Genomic DNA, 18637 nt, shown 5'->3' on the forward strand with positions numbered 1-18637 from the left:
TTCCTGGACCGGATCGTCATGGGACTGGATCCAGGTAAGAGACATCAGCCCCTGCAAACCCCTGTACTTAATGCCGCAGCCCCCCTAACATGTGTACCGGCGTATAAGACGACCCCCGACTTTTGAGAAGATTTTCAAGGGTCAAAAAGTCGTCTTATACGCCGGCAAATACGGTACTTGAGCACCTGAGAATTTACCCCCCTTAATGACCAGGACTCTTTTTGCTACTCGGCACTGCACTAATTCAACTGATAATTGCGCGGTCATGCAATGCTGCAGCCAAACGAAATTTACGTCCTTTTTTTCACACAAATAGAGCTTTCTTTCGGTGTAATTTGATCACCTGTGCGCTTTTTATTTTTCACGCTATAAACAAAAAAAGGCCAAAAATTTTGAAGAAAAACAATATTTTTTACTTTCAGCTATAAAAAATATATAGTAAACTCAAAGTTGGTTATAAATTTAGGCCAAAATGTATTCTGCTCCATGTTTTTGGTAAAAAAAATTCCAATAAGTGTATATTGATTGCTTTGTGTGAAAGTTATAGCGTCTACAAACTATGGGATAGATACTGCAATTTACGCCATTTTTCTGCTATACAGCGCTGTGCTAGTTTAACGGACAATTGCGCGGTCATGCAATACGGTACATAAATGAAATTTACATCCTTTTTTTCCACACAAATTGAGCTTTCTTTCGGTGGTATTTAATCGCCTGTGCGGTTTTTATTTTTTGCGCTATAAAAAAAAGGCTGACAATTTTGAGGAAAAAAAAACAATATTTTGGACTTTTTGCTATAAAACATGTCCAGTAAAAAAAAATGCAAAAATCAAATTTAGTCATAAATTTCTGCCAAAATGCATTCTGCGACAGGTCTTTGCTAAAAAAAATCCCAATACGTGTAAATTAATTGGTTTACGTGAAAGTTATAGCGTTTACAAATGGCGGGAAAGATACTGGAATTTTTAATTTTTATTTATACTAGTAATGGCGCCGATCAGCGACTTTTGGCGGCAATCAGCGACATATGGCGGCGACCAGCGACTTATGGCAGGACTGCGGGACAGCGGCGGACATTTTGACACTGGGGGGGGAACTGACTTGGGGTCACTGACATCCCCAGTGACACCAATACAGTGATCAGTGAAAAAAAAACACTGAAACTGTACTAATGTCACTGGGGAGGAAGGGGTTAACATTTTTAGAATTTGCAGTGTAAGGGGAGTGTTTTACTAGGGGGCGGGGGTGTGTACTGGACGGGGGGGAGGGAGGGGGGAGCTGATCGAGGGAGAGAAACTCTGCAGCTTCTCACAAGCTGTCAGAGAACTGACACAGAACAGGGCTGTGTGTAAACAATGCAGCCCTGCTCTGTGTTAGCGATCACCGGCAATCGTGGGAAAACGGCCGGTAAAAGCTGGCTGTGACCCGTCGGCTGACACCCGTTGCTGACACCCGCTGGACAGGTAGGGCGGGTGCGCGCCTCGCGCGCGTCCCCTACCTATTTTGAAGGCAGCCGTTTTAAAACGTGTTTTTGCCTACGAGCGCCGCCCTGCCACCGTTTATATGCGTTGGCTGGGCGGCAAGTGGTTAATAATTGATCAAAATTGGTATTATTGCCCCCCTGTTACTGAGCCCTGTGGTCAAGCCCCTAGAGCAGGGCAATATGAGTCAGAGGTGTTGCTTAGGAGGAGCCTACGCTGAGGTTGTTTTCATCTAACTTTGTACCTGGGATGATTGGACTGCGGCGATACTCCATTTCAGAGTATATGCCAGGCTTGGATGAGCACTACGGATTCCGGAAGGGCAAAAGTCGGCTGCTCGAGCGGCGTTCACACAAATTATTTTTAGTATTTGTTTCCTAAAAATATAGATTTGATAAACATTTGCAAAAATATAGCGCAGCATAAAAATTTGTGCCTGCCATAATTTTTTTTGTACACGGGTCTCTGCTTTCAGACAATATATAACTGTTTTAGGGTTTTAAGTAATTTTCTAGAACAAAATTCCGATTTTAATGTGTGTGCAAATTTAAATATTTCCCCGTACACAAAGCAATCAAAATAAGTCAACTCTTAGTGAATTGATCAGAATTAGTTCTCTCTTCTGGCTGCTCTTTTTGTACAGTATCCACTTTTCTTTTACTCTTGAGTGACAATCTTGCAGCGCAGGAAGCTGTAGACGTGTCTCTGACACTCGGAGGATGCAAAATAGTAGATAAGAGGATCCAGACTACAGTTTATGCTGCTGATACTGGAAGAGAGGATGTAGGGAATATACAGCGAGAAACCATAATTATCAATCACCTGCCCATAGTAAATTAAATAGATGACATTGGTGGGACCAAAGCAAAGGACAAACACACTCAGCACAACCACGGAGAGGCGGATAGATCGGGATCTCTTATGTGTGCGATCAAATTTTGATCTGCTGAGACTGCGGATGATTCCAATGTAACAGAAAGTTGTAATGAATAATGGCAAGAAATTAAAAAGTGAGAAAACAGTGGTGAAATAGTAAAAGTTGAAAAAAAAATAAATCCCAAAGTGTTGAATATCATGACACATCGTGTTATCCAGCATAGGAAATAACCTGGTTTGTTCTTTTATGAGAAGAGGCACAGTGCTGGCCAATGAGATGACCCAGATGACACCACACACCAGCCAGGCTCGGGTCACTGTGCGCCAGGGGAGAGACCGCACCGGGTAGACTACGGCCAGGAAACGGTCCACGCTGATACTTGTCATGAGCAGGACGGAGCAGTACATGTTACAGTAAAATGCTGTTGTGACAAAGCGACACATTCCTTCTCCGAAGATCCAGTTAGATCCCAGGAATCGATAGACAATATAAAAAGGCAAGACGCTAACAAGCAGGACATCGGCAGTGGCGAGGTTCAGCATGTAGACCACTGATGGTTTCCTGACCTTCATCTTCACAAGGAACATGACGATCGCCATGATATTGAGAGGAAGAGCCACAAGGAACACAACAGTGTAGATGGATGGGGCAAGAATGGTCACACTCCAATGTCTGCTTGAAATACTTATCGCCTGATAGAGTGCTGCACGGCTATCTGGAAAGTAAAAACATAATAACATAAACAATCAACCAATTACATTGACCTTTTATTTAAAGCAGAAAAAAGGCGGTGTGAGGTCCCCTAGGAAATTCATACCAGACTCTTTCAATCTAGTATAGACCTAAGATGGATCCTCACTAAAATATACAAAAATGCCTGAGGTGTCCCTAAAAATTCCATATCAGACCCTTAATATGAGCATACACTGGCTTTCCAGGAAAGATGGAGGACGGGTATGTGGTATTCTCCTCCTTAACCATATCAGGCCCCATTCCCTCAACATAGGGAATGGGGGAAAAGCTTTATCAGGGGAGTCCCTCTGGAAAAGCACCTTGTGCCTGTGTTGATGAGGACAAAGGCCTCTTCCCAACAACTCTGGGCAGTGGTTGTGGGGGTCTGTGGGTGGAAGGCTTTTGGAATCTAAAAGCCCCCTTCATAAATAATAGTGCCCTCAGATTCTGCCCATGTGAGTAAGGGGTAGATTGTACTTCTAATCATTCACTGACAAAAAAAAAACACACACAACCCTAGCCTGGTGGTTGTAGAGTCCATTGGGCAGGGGGTTTATGAACTTTCAGCTTTCAGATGCCCCCCCCCCCCCATGGGAATGAGCACCCCTACTCTCCTAGCAATAAATATATCCAAATGTTTGAGTCCTTTATTTACAAAGTAAGACTCCCCCCTAAAATGTCCCTTTTCGTAAACCCATCATCCATAATGGTGTTTGCTTCCTGCTGACTTACTGGCATTAAAAACCTGACGGACCCGGCGCACACAACAAATCCTGGTGGTACTCCGGCCGAATGAAAGCTCCACATGCTGTCATCAGATTCATAATGGAAGGGGCGGGGATAGCAGTGACATCTTTGACCAAACACTGTTTTTTTTTGGGGGGGACAAGTGAAGCAGGACATGCAGCCCATGTTTTAAAATATTGTAGATGGAAGCTTCCCACTGAATGCCCTTCATATCTGGTAAGGTGGTTCTTTCCACTTTGGTGTTCCCATGTTTAGAATGGGTTATGTGGGAACAGATATACAATCGGGTGGACTGTGCAGATACTGCTATGTGCTTCACCCTGGTACATTACAATGGTCTGTATATGTATAAAAGCATGTTGCAGTGATCACTATATAGCGGGGGTAGGCAACCTTTGAAAGTTGGAGATCTACCTGAACAACATGTAAGAGATTAAAGGTCGTCAGGGTTCAGCGCCATTTAAATTAAAAACAAGAAACGAACTAGCAAGGCCTAACTAGTGAGGAAAACGTAGAAAATTATAATAAAACAAATGTCGCTGTAAAAATACAAACTTAACCTCCCTTAAAAATGGACAGTGTCAGTAGGGCAGGTTGGTGTCAGTCAGTACGGCAGTGGATGGTGTCAGTAGAGCAGTGGACAGTGTCAGTAGGGCAGAGGTTGGTGTCAGTCAGTAGAGCAGTGGATGGTGTCAGTAGAGCAGTGGACAGTGTCAGTCAGTAGGGCAGTGGATGGTGTCAGTAGGGCAGTGGACAGTGTCAGTAGGGCAGAGGTTGGTGTCAGTCAGTAGAGCAGTGGACGGCGTCAGTAGAGCAGTGGACTGTGTCAGTCAGTAGGGCAGTGGATGGTGTCAGTCAGTAGGGCAGTGGACAGTGTCAGTAGGGTAGAGGATGATGTCAGTAGGGTAGAGGATGATGTCAGTAGGGTAGAGGATGATGTCAGTAGGGAAGTGGATGGTGTCAGTAGGGCAGTGGTTGGAGTCAGTAGGGTAGTGGATGGTATCAATTTTTTTTTTTTTTAATTTTTAAAGGAGAAAGGGGAGAACACAGGGGGCTGGGGAGGAACAAGGACATGAGGGGCAGCGGGGGAGGCATTTACTACAACTGATCCACTGGAGAACGTAGAAAATTATAATAAAACAAATGTCACTATAAAAATACAAACTTAACCTACCTTAAAAATGGACAGTGTCAGTAGGGCAGAGGTTGGTGTCAGTCAGTAGAGCAGTGGACGGCGTCAGTAGAGCAGTGGACAGCATCAGTCAGTAGGGCAGTGGACGGCATTAGTCAGTAGGGCAGTGGACGGCATTAGTCAGTAGGGCAGTGGATGGTGTCAGTAGGGCAGTAGATGGTGTCAGTAGAGCAGTGGACTGTGTCAGTCAGTAGGGCAGTGGATGGTGTCAGTAGGGCAGAGGATGGTGTCAGCAGGGCAGTGGACAGGATGTCAGTAGGGCAGAGGATGGTGTCAGCAGGGCAGTGGACAGGATGTCAGTAGGGCAGAGGATGGTGTCAGCAGGGCAGTGGACAGGATGTCAGTAGGGCAGAGGATGGTGTCAGCAGGGCAGTGGACAGGATGTCAGTAGGGCAGAGGATGGTGTCAGCAGGGCAGTGGACAGGATGTCAGTAGGGCAGTGGATGGTGTCAGTAGGGCAGAGGTTGGTGTCAGTAGGGTAGTGGATGGTATCAATTTTTATTTTTTTTTAATTTTTAAAGGAGAAAGGGGAGAACACAGGTGGCTGGAGAGGAACAAGGACAGGAGGGGCAGCGGGGGAGGCATTTACTACAACTGATCCACTGGATTTTCCTCCTGCAGCAGCTGTATGCTGGTGGGAAGGAGAGGAGGAGATTCTAGCTTTCAGCTTCTGCAGGAGGAAGAGAAAAGTGATAGTTTAAAGACAATTTATATATTGTCAGCAGCTGGTCATTGATACAGGTGAGTTTATTTACAAATGACAGGAGCATCACAAACTTGGAATGAAATTATTTCTTACAATTTTGAGAAGGTGCCAATAATTTTGTCCAGACCATTTTTGGGGGTTTTGCGTGGAATGTGTCAGATTTGGCTTTTTGTTTCTCCACTTTTTTGTGTCATACCAATACAAACAAAAGAAATAAACATGAGAATGCCAAAACATTTGTAATTGCAACAATTGTCTGGGCGAAGTGGTGCGTTATCTGACAGAAATGCCGGGGAACGAGATTTTTGGCTATGACTGTATAACCCCTCACCTACAGGGCACTTCTACCCCCTTCCTGCCCAGGGCAATTTTGAGCTTTCAGCACTGTCGTACTTTGAATGATAATTGCGCTGTCAAGTAACACTAAAAAATTAGATTTTTATCATTTTTTTCACGCAAATAGAGCTTTCTTTTGGTGGTATTTAATCACCACTGGGTTTTTTTTATTTCTTACACTATACATGAAAAAAGAGCAAAACATTTGAAAAAAAAAAAGGTTTTCTTTGTTTCTATTATAAAATTTTGCAAACAGGTAAGTTTTCTCCTTCACCGATGTGCATTGATGAGGCTGCACTGATGGGCACTGATAAACAGCACTGATGGGCACTGATGAGGAGGCACTCATAGGCGGCACTTATGAGGCGGCACTGGTGGGCATTGATGAGGAGGCACAGATGTTGCGCTGATATACAGCAATGATGGGCACTGATAGGCGGCACTGATGAGCGGCACTGACTGATATCACCGACTGGAGGCACTGATAGACGGCACTGACCGGTGGCACTGATGGGCAGCACTGATGGGCGACACTGCTGGGCAGCACTGATGGGCGATACTGCTTGGCACAGATGGGTGGCACTGCTAGGCAGCACTGCTGGGCGACACTGCTGGGCACTGATGGGTGGCACTGCTGGGCACTGATAGGTGACACTGATGGGTGACACTGCTGGGCACTGATGGGTGGCACTGATAATCAGGGCACTGATCATCAGTGTCCTGATGATCAGTGCAGATCTCCCCTGTCACATTTGCTAGTTATCGGCAGTACTTTCCTCACGCTGTGACAATGTGAGGAAAATGCAGCCGATAACAGGCAACTGTATTTACATTGTGATTGGCTGTGTCATTGGACACGGCTGATCACATGGTAAAAGGCCGCTGTGATTGGCCTTTTACCTTATCACGTGATCAGCCGCCGTGTCCTTAGGACACAGCAATCAACGACAGCGCCAGGTACGCGCTGCTGGGGACACGCAGGGGGCGGGTTCTGGGAGGACTTCCATGGACACCCTCCCAGAACTAGACAACCATGCTGTAGCCATCATAGTGCGGTTGGGAAGTGGATAATGTCTGACCATCTACATTAGGGGTAAACATGACATTATCACAGGCCTTTAATGGGAACATTTTTCTGTGAAGATGGACTCTACACAGGCTCAATTATTTGTAGAGGAGTTTCGCAAACTGGTACGCCAAGTCCAAGAACTGTCTGTGTGGTAACACACTTCCAGCAGTAATGCAGGAACCAGAGCCCAAGGGTAATCCGTCTGATCATTTTTCTGGTGACCCCATATGTTTTCCAACTTTAAAAATAGTTGGTTGCTATACTTTAAGTTTAGCCCACGCTCTTCTGGCTCTGAATCACAGCGGGTTAACCTGATTATTGCGTGGTTACAGGGGGACCACTGGTCTTTGACTTTTAGTCTAACCACAGAAGACACACCCCGAGGGTCAGTCAAAGCATTTTTCAAGACCCTGGGTATACTCTATGATGATCCTGACTGTGCCAACTCAGAAGACACTAACCTTAGGTCAGTATGTCAGGGTAAATGCATCGCTGAACATTTACTGTTCTGATTTCTGTCACTGGGCACCTGACTCAGGAGGGAATGACCCAGCTCTAAGATGCCAGATCAGGTTAGGCTTATCAGACTCCATTAAAGACTTCTTAGTACACTACCCTGAACCAAAGTCATTGACCAAAGCCATGCAAGTTGCCATCCGTATAGACAGGCGTTTATGGGAAAGGCGTACTGAGAGGCTTGTTACTCTGCCCCCTAGTACGCTGCCCACTTCTTCTCTATCAGACTTTCCTGGATCCTCTCAACCTCTCCAGGAGGAGGAGCCCATTCAAATTGGTGCTACTCATTTATCCTTTTAGGGAAAAGGCCAGAAGATCCCAGAGACTCTGCTTATACTGTGGGGACCACGGCTACTTTGTAGCCAGCTGCCACAATAAGCTGGGATATCCCAGGTGTCTAGTGTGAGTGGGGTCTGCTTCTCTAGACTATACAGCGCCAGGTCCCCCCCAAGACAAACTATTTTTTCCTGTGCAACTTAGTTTTGCCTCGCTGTCCCATCACCTCTCAGCTTTCATAGATTCTAGTGCCACTAGCAAGTTCATTGATAGTAACCTATCACACCAGCTACAGATTCCCTTGACTAATGTGCACAAACCCTTTTCAGTCTTAGCTGTTGATAACTCTCCCTTGTCCATGGGCCTGGTCACCTTGTGCACTGTACCTCTTATGCAGGCCATAGACGGGTCGTTTATCGGCCAAATTTTCATCCGCACGAAAATACAGCTGATATTCATGTCGTTAGTGGGGCAAAGCCGTCGGCCATTTTTCGTGGATTTTCTCATTTATTTTTATCGGTCATGCTGGAAAATCCATGAAAAACGGCCGTTTTTCGTAGACATTGGTGGCAGCATCGGCAACGGCAATGACAGATTTTCTGTTTATCGGCCGATACACGGCTCGTCTATAGCCTGCATTACTCTGACCATTAGGGATTTTCTTAGGGAGATAATCAGCTTCTACTTGATAACATCTGCATATCCCCTTATCTTAGGTTATCCTTGGCTTAAATGTCATAACCCACACATTGACTGCGCTACAGGGAAGATTAGATCCTGCTCCCAGACCTGCTTCTAGAACTGCAGGAAACCTGCTGACCAGTTGACTATTTACCTAAAATAGGGTGAGTGAGCGCAATCTCAGAATAGCAGCTAGCACACAAGGCAGTGGGAAACACTCTCGAGGGTCATCTCAGGTTTCGCTGGCAGGTCCAACGGAGTCCTCTCCTAATAGTACTCCTCCAAATCGCTCCACCTTGATTGGGCTCATAAATAACGAGCCAAGGGCAAAATGGCAATAATGGTGAAGTATGTCTTTATTGGGTAAACAGCAAATGGTATATTAGGGAACTCACATAAAGCAATGACCAGGTCAAACAGATAAGTACCCTGGTGGCTAGTGGCTCCCTGGTGGTTTAATGGCGTCAGTTGAGTGGATCCCCTAACATGTTTCGAGCCACGCTCGTTGTCAAAGGGGTGAATCCTCTCTCAAAGACGCCTGTATTTAAAAAGAACCACGGTCGCGCATGCGCAGTGAGCGCCTCGCGCCGCTCGGATCAATAGCGCACGCGCGAGTGACGTCACCCGTCAAACATCACTGCGCACGTGTGGGCGCGTCACTGGCATTGACGAGAATTATACCAACATATTTTAAGCCCCATCAAGGTGGAGCGATTTGGAGGAGTACTATTAGGAGAGGAATCCGTTGGACCTGCCAGCGAAACCTGAGATGACCCTTGAGAGTGTTTCCCACCATTCCTGGGGGTCTTACATGGTGACCGGATGCAGTCCTGTTTGCTCACCAGGCCCTGATGTCCACCATTATACATACAACGCTCAGTCTGTATGTCTTTGTGGTAAGTGCATTAATTTACCTGATTCTTCCACAAGCCTGACTGGATTTGTAATATACTTATTACCACTGTGGCATTGCCGATCTTTTTATCACATCGGGACTATTTATGTTTGATTGATGGTTCACATCGTCTTATCTATTTACAGTTGACTATTTGTATCTCTTTTGTGGCCAATACTAGTCACTTGTCTTTATTACAGTCCTATTCGGATCTTGATCATGACGACTTTTCCAATTGTGAGTCTACTTTACTCAAACATTTGCCTTTATATGACTGCTGTAGCATAAAACACTGACAAGTTTATTGAATCCTTACAGACCACCTCTCCACCCAATTGCCACAGTCTGAATATTTTCCTTCTATAGGATACACTTACCCACTGTTTCACAGCCTTGAGCCCCGATTGGAAACTTCCTCGGAATTACACAATATCTCACATCAAGCACAAGCAATGGGGCCCTTTACACTGACCTTTTGGACTTCTTATAAAGGCTCAGCCTAGTGTTCTGCCCAATCTACCCCCTGGAAAGCTGTTTGTTCCCCTCCACTTTGGCCTTAAAGTGCTTTCAGAAGCACATAACTCTAAGATGGCTTGGCATCCAGGGATTACTAATAATTTTTCTTTAGTTTCTCGTGGGCTTTGGTGGCCCTCTCTTCCTAAGGACTCAAATTTCTATGTAAAAGCTTGCAAAACCTGTGCTGGCTCTAAGTCCTCAAATGTCAAACCTCTGGATTACCCCTACCTTTGCTTGTCTTGACTCATATTTGCCCTCAAGTTCTGCTGCCTCTTCACCTGCGGTCCAGTCTGCCTCAACAGCACTTATTCCGGTCCAGCCCAGGCCAACCTAGGCTCCTGCTTTCCTGATTTTTCAGTAACCTGGTCTCACCCTACTGCAACTACATCTGCTCAGACCTCTCTAAAACATTCTATCCATCCTTGGGATAGACTGATTTTTTTGGCCAAGTGGGGCCCACAACCTTTTTTTCAAACCACTCTGCATCCAGCCTGTGTTCCAGCTATCCAGCTTGACTACAGGGACATGTCACCTACTATCCAACCTGACATTACTGGTTCTCTGTCTTCTATCCAGTTTGACTCCATAGACTCCTGCTAACCAACCTTACCTCGCTGATCCCCTTACCACTGCCCAGCCTGATGGTCCTGTGCCAGATACCCAGCATTGATGGTCTTGTGCCGGATGTCCAGCCTGCTCCAAGGGTTTCAGGGACCCCTCCTCAGAGAGGTAATGTCAGGAACATGTAGTGCTCCTGATCCTTGATAGATGCTGGTCTCATTCAAGCATCCTGGTTTTGTTGTGATACATTCTCCCTGCTGTCTGTCCACCTGCAAGGTCAGTGATATGGCCAGTCTCTAGGTCGAGACCAAACCTGGTTTAAACCAGCCAAGCCTGCAGTCTATTGCTTGTGATATTGTGTTTGTAACACATGCTCCAAGCTCCCTGTTTGTCTGCCCTGTTCCTATGACTGCTAGTTTGGAATCCCTCATTGAAAACATAGGATCAGATATCGACTACTCTCTGAACTCTGCCTGCCTTTTGACTATGATTGACCTTGACTATTCTGAACCTTGCCTACTTTGTACCTGGACTGTCAATGAACCACTCTGCCTGTACTGCAGGTATCTGGTTGCTGTGCTCAGTCCGTGCCTTCCCTGGCATGGTAGCCAGGCAATATAGCTTTGTGTATAGGTCCTGGAGGCAACCAAGTACCGGTAGGCATGCTTTCCTTATGAGAAAAGGGGGCTGCTATAGGTGAAGAACACAGAAGTCAGATTTAGTGTCTGACCACCTTCGTTTAGGGTAAGCATGATGTTTATTGATATTCCCAAGCACTGTTGTGTGGCATACAGTGATCACACAGTGGGACATATAGTGATTTATATCATCATCTTGACTAGTAGGATGCCCTGTTTATTCTCATCAAAGTGGGGTGGCTGCTTGTCTTTTACCACCTATGAATGTTGTACGATAATTTTGTGTGCCTAATACCTATTCAATGAACTCTATAAATCTACATTAATGTGACTGCATTTATCAATTTTGATACAAGTTTGAACGCCGTGTTCTCTTTTCTGGGGATTTTTCACACACAGTCTGTGAATTTTCATTGATGGATCATTTTACATATATGTTTTTGACTGCTGATCATTCCTTTTATACAGATTTTAGTCCCACTCTTGAACAATTTTTTCTCCTGGAAGTGATACCAATGGTCAAACCATATAAAAAAGAGCTTTGGATTTATTGGGTTTGATTACAACATGGTAACTTTTATATATATTTTGCTCAATAAGTGGTGGACATGACTAAAGTAGTATTAGTTGGTTAATCGTTGGTATGATTATGTATGTACAGTATCTCACAGAAGTGAGTCCTCCCCTCACATTTTTGTAAATATTGTATTCTCTCTTTTCATGTGACAACACTGAATAAATGACACTTTGCTACAATGTGACGTAGTCAGTGTACAGCTTGTATAACATGGAAATTTGCTGTCCCCCCAAAATAACTCAACACACCGCCATTAATGTCTAAACAGCTGGTAACAAAAGTGAGTCCACCCCTAAGTGACAAGGTCCAAATTGGGCCCAATTAGCCATTTTCACTCCCAGTGTCATGTGACTCGTTAGTGTTACAAGGTCTCAGGTGTTAATGAAGAGCAGGTGTGTTAAATTTGGTGTTATCACTCTCTCATACTGGTCACTGGAAGTTCAACATGGCACCTCATGGCAAAGAACTCTCTGAGGATCTGAAAAAAAAGAATTGTTGCTCTACATAAAGATGGCCTAGGCTATAAGAAGATTGCCAAGACCCTGAAACTGGAGTCCTCTTCCACTCCTCCATGATGACATCACGGAGCTGGTGGATGCCTAGAAACCTTGTGTTCCTCCACCTTCCTATTGTGGATGCCCCACAGATGCTCAATAGGGTTTAGGTCTGGAGACATGCTTGGCCAGTCCATCACCTTTACCCTCAGCTTCTTTAGCAAGGCAGTGGTAGTCTAGGTGTGTTTGGGGTCTTTATCATGTTGAAATATTGCCCTGTAACTCAGTTTCCTAAGGGAAGGGATCATACTCTGCTTCAGTATGTCACAGTACATAAAATATAAAACAAAGTGAGCGCTACAAATGAGAAAGTGAAATAAGCAGCTAATAGCACTAGAGGAGATCACAACCGCCTCTGGTATATGTAAATAGAATAAAGTGCAGTGCTATAAAAGGCTTCCCTCCTCTGGATGTAGTATGTATAGGAAGCTGTGTCTGCTGACCCCTCAAAGAGGGGCAAAGAATGGGAAAGTACCCATAGTGTAGTATGTCAATAAAATTTCTTTTACTACATCCAGAGGAGGGAAGCCTTTCAGCTGGATTGAACCTTTGCCCGGCTGTTTCACCCTGATCCTAAGGAGGCCCTGTGAGTCCAGCAGATCATCGGTTGATGACACCCCATCCTGAGGGAGAGTGACATCTGCGGAATTTAATAAACACATGCGCATTTCCTATGCGCGGTCGGTGAGTGCGCATTTCTGCCATTTCTTCCGGATTCCTCATAGCTGTGTCCTATACTACATTGTTTGCATTATTTATGAACATTTGATAATGAATTCAAAGATCAAACTTTTTTAGATTGAACTCCCTGCTTGTTGTTTTATAGCGCTGCACTTTATTCTATTTATGTCACAGTACATGTTGGCATTCATGGTTCCCTCAATGAACTGTAGCTCTATGTTGAACTTCCAGTGACCAGTATGAGAGAGCGATAACACCAAATGTAACACACCCGCTCCCCATTCACACCTGAGACCTTGTAACACTAATGAGTCACATGACACGGGAGGGAAAATGGCTCATTGGGCCCAATTTGGACCTTGTCACTTAGGGGTGTACTCACTTTTGTTACCAGCGGTTTAGACATTAATGGCGGTGTGTTGAGTTATTTTGAGGGGACAGCAAATTTCCATGTTATACAAGCTGTACACTGACTACGTCACATTGTAGCAAAGTGTCATTTCTTCAGTGTTGTCACATGAAAAGGTAGAATCAAATATTTACAAAAATGTGAGGGGGAGGGGGACTCACTTCTGGGAGATACTGTATAGTTATAGTCATTTATCCATTGTAGGAATTATGGTTGTTTAACATTAGGTGATATGCAGGTCAGCACTTTTGGCACTAAATTGGTCCCATCTCAGAGCAAAGAGTTTTAACTTTGGAGCTAACAGGATATCATGGACAAAGAAAAAAAAAACAAAACAAACTTGTAGAAGTCAAGACAGTAATTGAAATTAAAAATGCATTTTATGATAACTTCCTTACCGTAGATAATAAATGGCGATTCATCATCTGCAAAAGTGTTGGGGTAAAGTGTTAGATCACAAAATTTGAACATACAATTTAGTTTTTTTATGACATGTTTTTTTCAATTTTATTAAAACATTTAGCTTTACCCTTTTTATGTTCATTTTTGTTATTACGAACTTTAAGAGCAACGAGTTGTAAATTGATTGATTGGTATAGAAATGTACCCCGCTCAAAAAAATTAAAGGAACACTTTTTAATCCGAGTCTAGCATCAAGTCAGTGAAACTCCTGGGATATTGATCTGGTCAGGTAAGTAGCAGAGGGGGTAGTACAAATAATAATAAATTATTACTCCAACACATGTTAAGGCAATATAGAAATGTTGGTGTTGAGCTGTTTTACTTTGATTGTAAAGCCACCCTCAATAAGATGAGAGACAGAGGAGGAAAGCTTAAGATGAACTATCATCATTATGAAAAAAAACCCAATTTTTCAATTCAATTATCATAATTGTTTTTTTTTTGGGGGGGGGTATTTACAGTATATATATATATATATATATATATATATATATATATACACACACAGGTGAAACTCGAAAAATTAGAATATGGTGCAAAAGTTCATTTATTTCAGTGCTGCAACTTAAAAGGTGAAACTAATATATGAGACTCATTACATGCAAAGCAAGATAGTTCAAGCCGTGATTTGTCATCATTGTGATGATTATGGCTTACAGCTCATGAAAACCCCAAATCCACAATCTCAGAAAATGAGAATATTCCATGCAATCAATAAAACACGGATTGTACATAGAACAATATCGGACCTCTGAAAAGTAGAAGCTGTATATGTACTCAGTACTTGGTTTGGGCCCCTATTGCAGCAATTACTGCCTCAATGCGGCGTGGCATGGAAGCTATCAGCCTGTGGTACTGCTGAGGTGTTATGGAAGACCAGGATGCTTCAATAGCGGCCTTCAGCTCTTCTGCATTGTTCGGTCTCATGTCTCTCATCTTTCTCTTGGCAATGCCCCATAGATTCTCTATGGGGTTAAGGTCAGGCGAGTTTGCTGGCCAGTCATGCACAGTAATTCCACGGTCATTGAACCAGGTTTTGGTGCTTTTGGCAGTGTGGGCGGTGCCAAGTCCTGCTGGAAAATGAAGTCAGCATTCCCATAAAGCTGGTCTGTGGAAGGAAGCATGAAGTGCTCCAAAATCTCCTGGTAGACGGTTGTGTTGACTCTGGACTTAATGAAGCACAGCATACCAACACCAGCAGATGACATGGCTCCCCAAATCCACACAGACTGTGGAAACTTCACACTGGACTTCAAGCATCTTGCAGTGTGTGCCTCTCCATTCTTCCTCCATACTCGGGGTCCTTGTGCCTCTCCATTCTTCCTCCATACTCGGGGTCCTTGGGCCTCTCCATTCTTCCTCCATACTCAGGGTCCTTGGGCCTCTCCATTCTTCCTCCATACTCGGGGTCCTTGGGCCTCTCCATTCTTCCTCCATACTCGGGGTCCATGGGCCTCTCCATTCTTCCTCCATACTCGGGGTCCTTGGGCCTCTCCATTCTTCCTCCATACTCGGGGTCCTTGGGCCTCTCCATTCTTCCTCCATACTCGGGGTCCTTGGGCCTCTCCATTCTTCCTCCATATTCGGGGTCCTTGGGCCTCTCCATTCTTCCTCCATACTCGGGGTCCATGGGCCTCTCCATTCTTCCTCCATACTCGGGGTCCTTGGGCCTCTCCATTCTTCCTCCATACTCGGGGTCCTTGGGCCTCTCCATTCTTCCTCCATACACGGGGTCCTTGGGCCTCTCCATTCTTCCACCATACTCTGGGTCCTTGGTTTCTAAATGAGATGCAAAAGTTGCTCTCATCAGAAAAGAGGACTTTGGACCACTGAGCAGCAGACCAGGTCTGTTTTTCTTTAACCCAGGTAAGACGCTTCTGACGTTGTTTGTTGTTCAGGAGCGGCTTGACAAGAGGAATACAACATTTGAAGCCCATGTCCAGGATCCGTCTGTGTGTGGTGGCTCTTGATGCACTGACTCCAGCCTCAGTCCACTCCTTGTGAAAGTCCCCAACACTTTTGAATGGCCTTTTCCTGACAATCCTCTCCAGGCTACGGTCATCCCTGCTGCTTGTGCACCTTTTTCTTCCACACTTTTCCCTTCCACACAACTTTCTATTAATGTGCTTTGATAGAGCACTTTGGGAACATCCAACTTCTTTTGCAATTACCTTTTGAGGCTTTCCCTCCTTATGGAGGGTGTCACTGATGGTGTCAGGTCAGCAGTCTTTCCCATGATTGTGATTCCTACTGAACCAGACTGAGAGACCATTTAAAGGCTCAGGAACCCTTTGCAGGTGTTATGGCTTAATTAGCTGATTAGAGTGGGACACTTTTAGCTGAAAGTTTTGCACCTTTTCACAATATTCTCATTTTCTGAGATTGTGGATTTGGGGTTTTCATGAGCTGTAAGCCATAATCATCACAATGATGACAAATCATGGCTTGAACTATCTTGCTTTGCATGTAATGAATCTCATATATTAGTTTCACCTTTTAAGTTGCTGCACTGAAATAAATGAACTTTTGCACCATATTCTAATTTTTTGAGTTTCACCTATATATATATATTATTCATTGATTTTTCATGATTATTTTTCTTTAGTTTTTTCTTGTTCTTGTTATCTGATTAGGTTTTCATTCATGTGTGGTTTTGTGAGGAGCGACCTACAATACCAGGTCTGTGTTCCCCCATTTTATGTAGTCCAGTTGGGGTGATTCATGTCCCTCTGGTCAGAGGCTCAAGGGTCTATGTTTCAGGAGGCACTGCACTTGGCCATGTGTTAACAGGCCGATGTGTGGTGATTAGAACATCTCCCTGATCCACATTCCCTGTAGATGTGTCCCAGTCTGGAATGCAATCACCGCCAACCCTGGAGGTGACGCCATGCTGTATGCCTCACGTCACTTGCGGTGACTGAGGTTAGGTCCCACTTCTGGTCTTTTACACAATGCAGAGTATTAACCCCTTAGGTTCCACAGTGAGTATAACAAGCATGCTGTACTGCATCTACAGACTGATTGTACTGTTTTGGGTTTAGTAACACTTTAAGTCCCTCCCCACGGGCCCAGCAGGAGGTGTGTCTCCAGTTGGCCATTTCCGTAACTGTGAACATAAGGTGATAAATACAATTATTATTACTAATAATTAATTAATTACATATACAATAAATACATATCATTTTTTTCTTCCTCCATCCCCTCTCATGGTCCAGAGTGGGTATTTCTCAGCTAGAGATTGACATTATTATTATACAGGATTTATGGCGCCAACAGTTTGCTCAGCGCTTTACAATATAACGGGAGACAATACAGCAACAATACAGATCAATACAAGAGGGATAGGAGGGCCTGATCCTGGGAGCTTACAATCTAGGAGACATTGTTGGAATAACAATTCTTGTATTATGAAAAATCTATGTGAAGATTTTTTAATGAAGAAAAATGGTTATATATCTTTTCTGATGATAATTTATGTATATATCTTAAACAAAACTAAATTAAAGTCTTGCCCCACCTAGTGAATAAATAAATGAGTGACTAATAGTGACATGGGGAGGCTGCTGCCAGCATGAAATTGTGTCCCCACAACTAAACCATAAACAGCAATAGAATCAATGCTGCGCTGCACATACATAAAACAATAAACAAAACGAATACACAAAATGTGAATAAAGTGTGTTGATACAAATTGATATGATAGATAAATGCCCATGAACCAAGTCCATAGTAGGTGAAATAATCTGTATTACAGACAATCCAACTCTTCACAGCTCATTTGTATCTTCATGTGCTCCAACCCACACCTAGGATCCATTCTATAACCATGCAGACGGTGTCACCTCAGTGCTCATTGAACTCTCAGCTCCGAGCAATCCGATTGGGTTTTGTAATGCCAAATCGGTAAGGATTCCTTCTCTCTCCTGGTCATTAACCACTTGCTGTCCGGCCGCTGTATATAAACGGCACCTGAAACTTTGGACTGTACGTGCTCCCTGGGAGTGCGCAGCACTGCGATTCGGTGCCGCTGTGTCCTCCGGACACAGTGGAACACCAATCGGTGTACAGGACCTCTGTGTGAGGTCCCGATCATGTGATCACTGATTGGCCAATCAGTGATCACATGCAAAATAATAAGCAAGATGTCACTTCTGACATTCCTTACTACGTGTGAAATCTGTGAATGATCACAGAGATCACATGGTACAGGGCTATTCACAACAGCCTTGTACCATGTGACAAGCTGTGACCAATCACAGCTCACACAGTAGTTCTCAATGGCTGCGAGAATGCAGCCAGAGAGAAGGAGAAATTATTGCTTTTACAGCCTTTATGGGTGTAAAAGCAATCAGTGTAAAAAAAAAAAAAAAAAATCTTCATCACCCCCCACAAGTAGTACAGTGTTACCATGGTGACACTGTGTACTGCTAGGGTGACAGTATGTAAAAAAAAAAAAAAACATAAATAATAATATAAAAAAAAATAAATTAAAAATGTAAACAAAATTGTAAAAACTTTTGGTTATAAACTAATTTGGGTTATTTTTTTTACTAAAAAGATAACTGAATAAATTTTGGTCAAGATTTATGATGAAATATTATTTATTTGCAAAATTTTATAAGAAAAACACTTTTTTTTCAAATTTTTTGGGCTTTTTCATTTATATATCAAAAAAAAATAAAAATCCCAACGGTGAATAAATACCACCAAAATAAAGCTTTATCTGTCTTT

General features: G+C 43.8%; 1 protein-coding gene across 1 annotated transcript in view; it reads right to left on the reverse strand.

Moving 5' to 3' along the window:
• Positions 1 to 1372: 1372 nt before the first annotated feature.
• Positions 1373 to 18637, reverse strand: part of LOC149434725 (proteinase-activated receptor 1-like) — a 104131-nt gene continuing 86866 nt past the window's right edge. The window contains exons 6-7 of the mRNA XM_089663470.1: positions 13843 to 13869; positions 1373 to 3073 (exon numbers count right to left, since the gene is read on the reverse strand). Coding sequence (XP_089519596.1) covers positions 2139 to 3073; positions 13843 to 13869 — 962 coding nt within the window. The 3' untranslated portion in view covers positions 1373 to 2138. The remainder of the gene's footprint in view (positions 3074 to 13842; positions 13870 to 18637) is intronic.

Source organism: Staurois parvus, unplaced genomic scaffold (genome assembly GCF_062004578.1).
Source record: "Staurois parvus isolate SC_StPar_1 unplaced genomic scaffold, SC_StPar_1.0 ptg001694l, whole genome shotgun sequence".
Lineage (NCBI taxonomy): Eukaryota > Metazoa > Chordata > Amphibia > Anura > Ranidae > Staurois > Staurois parvus.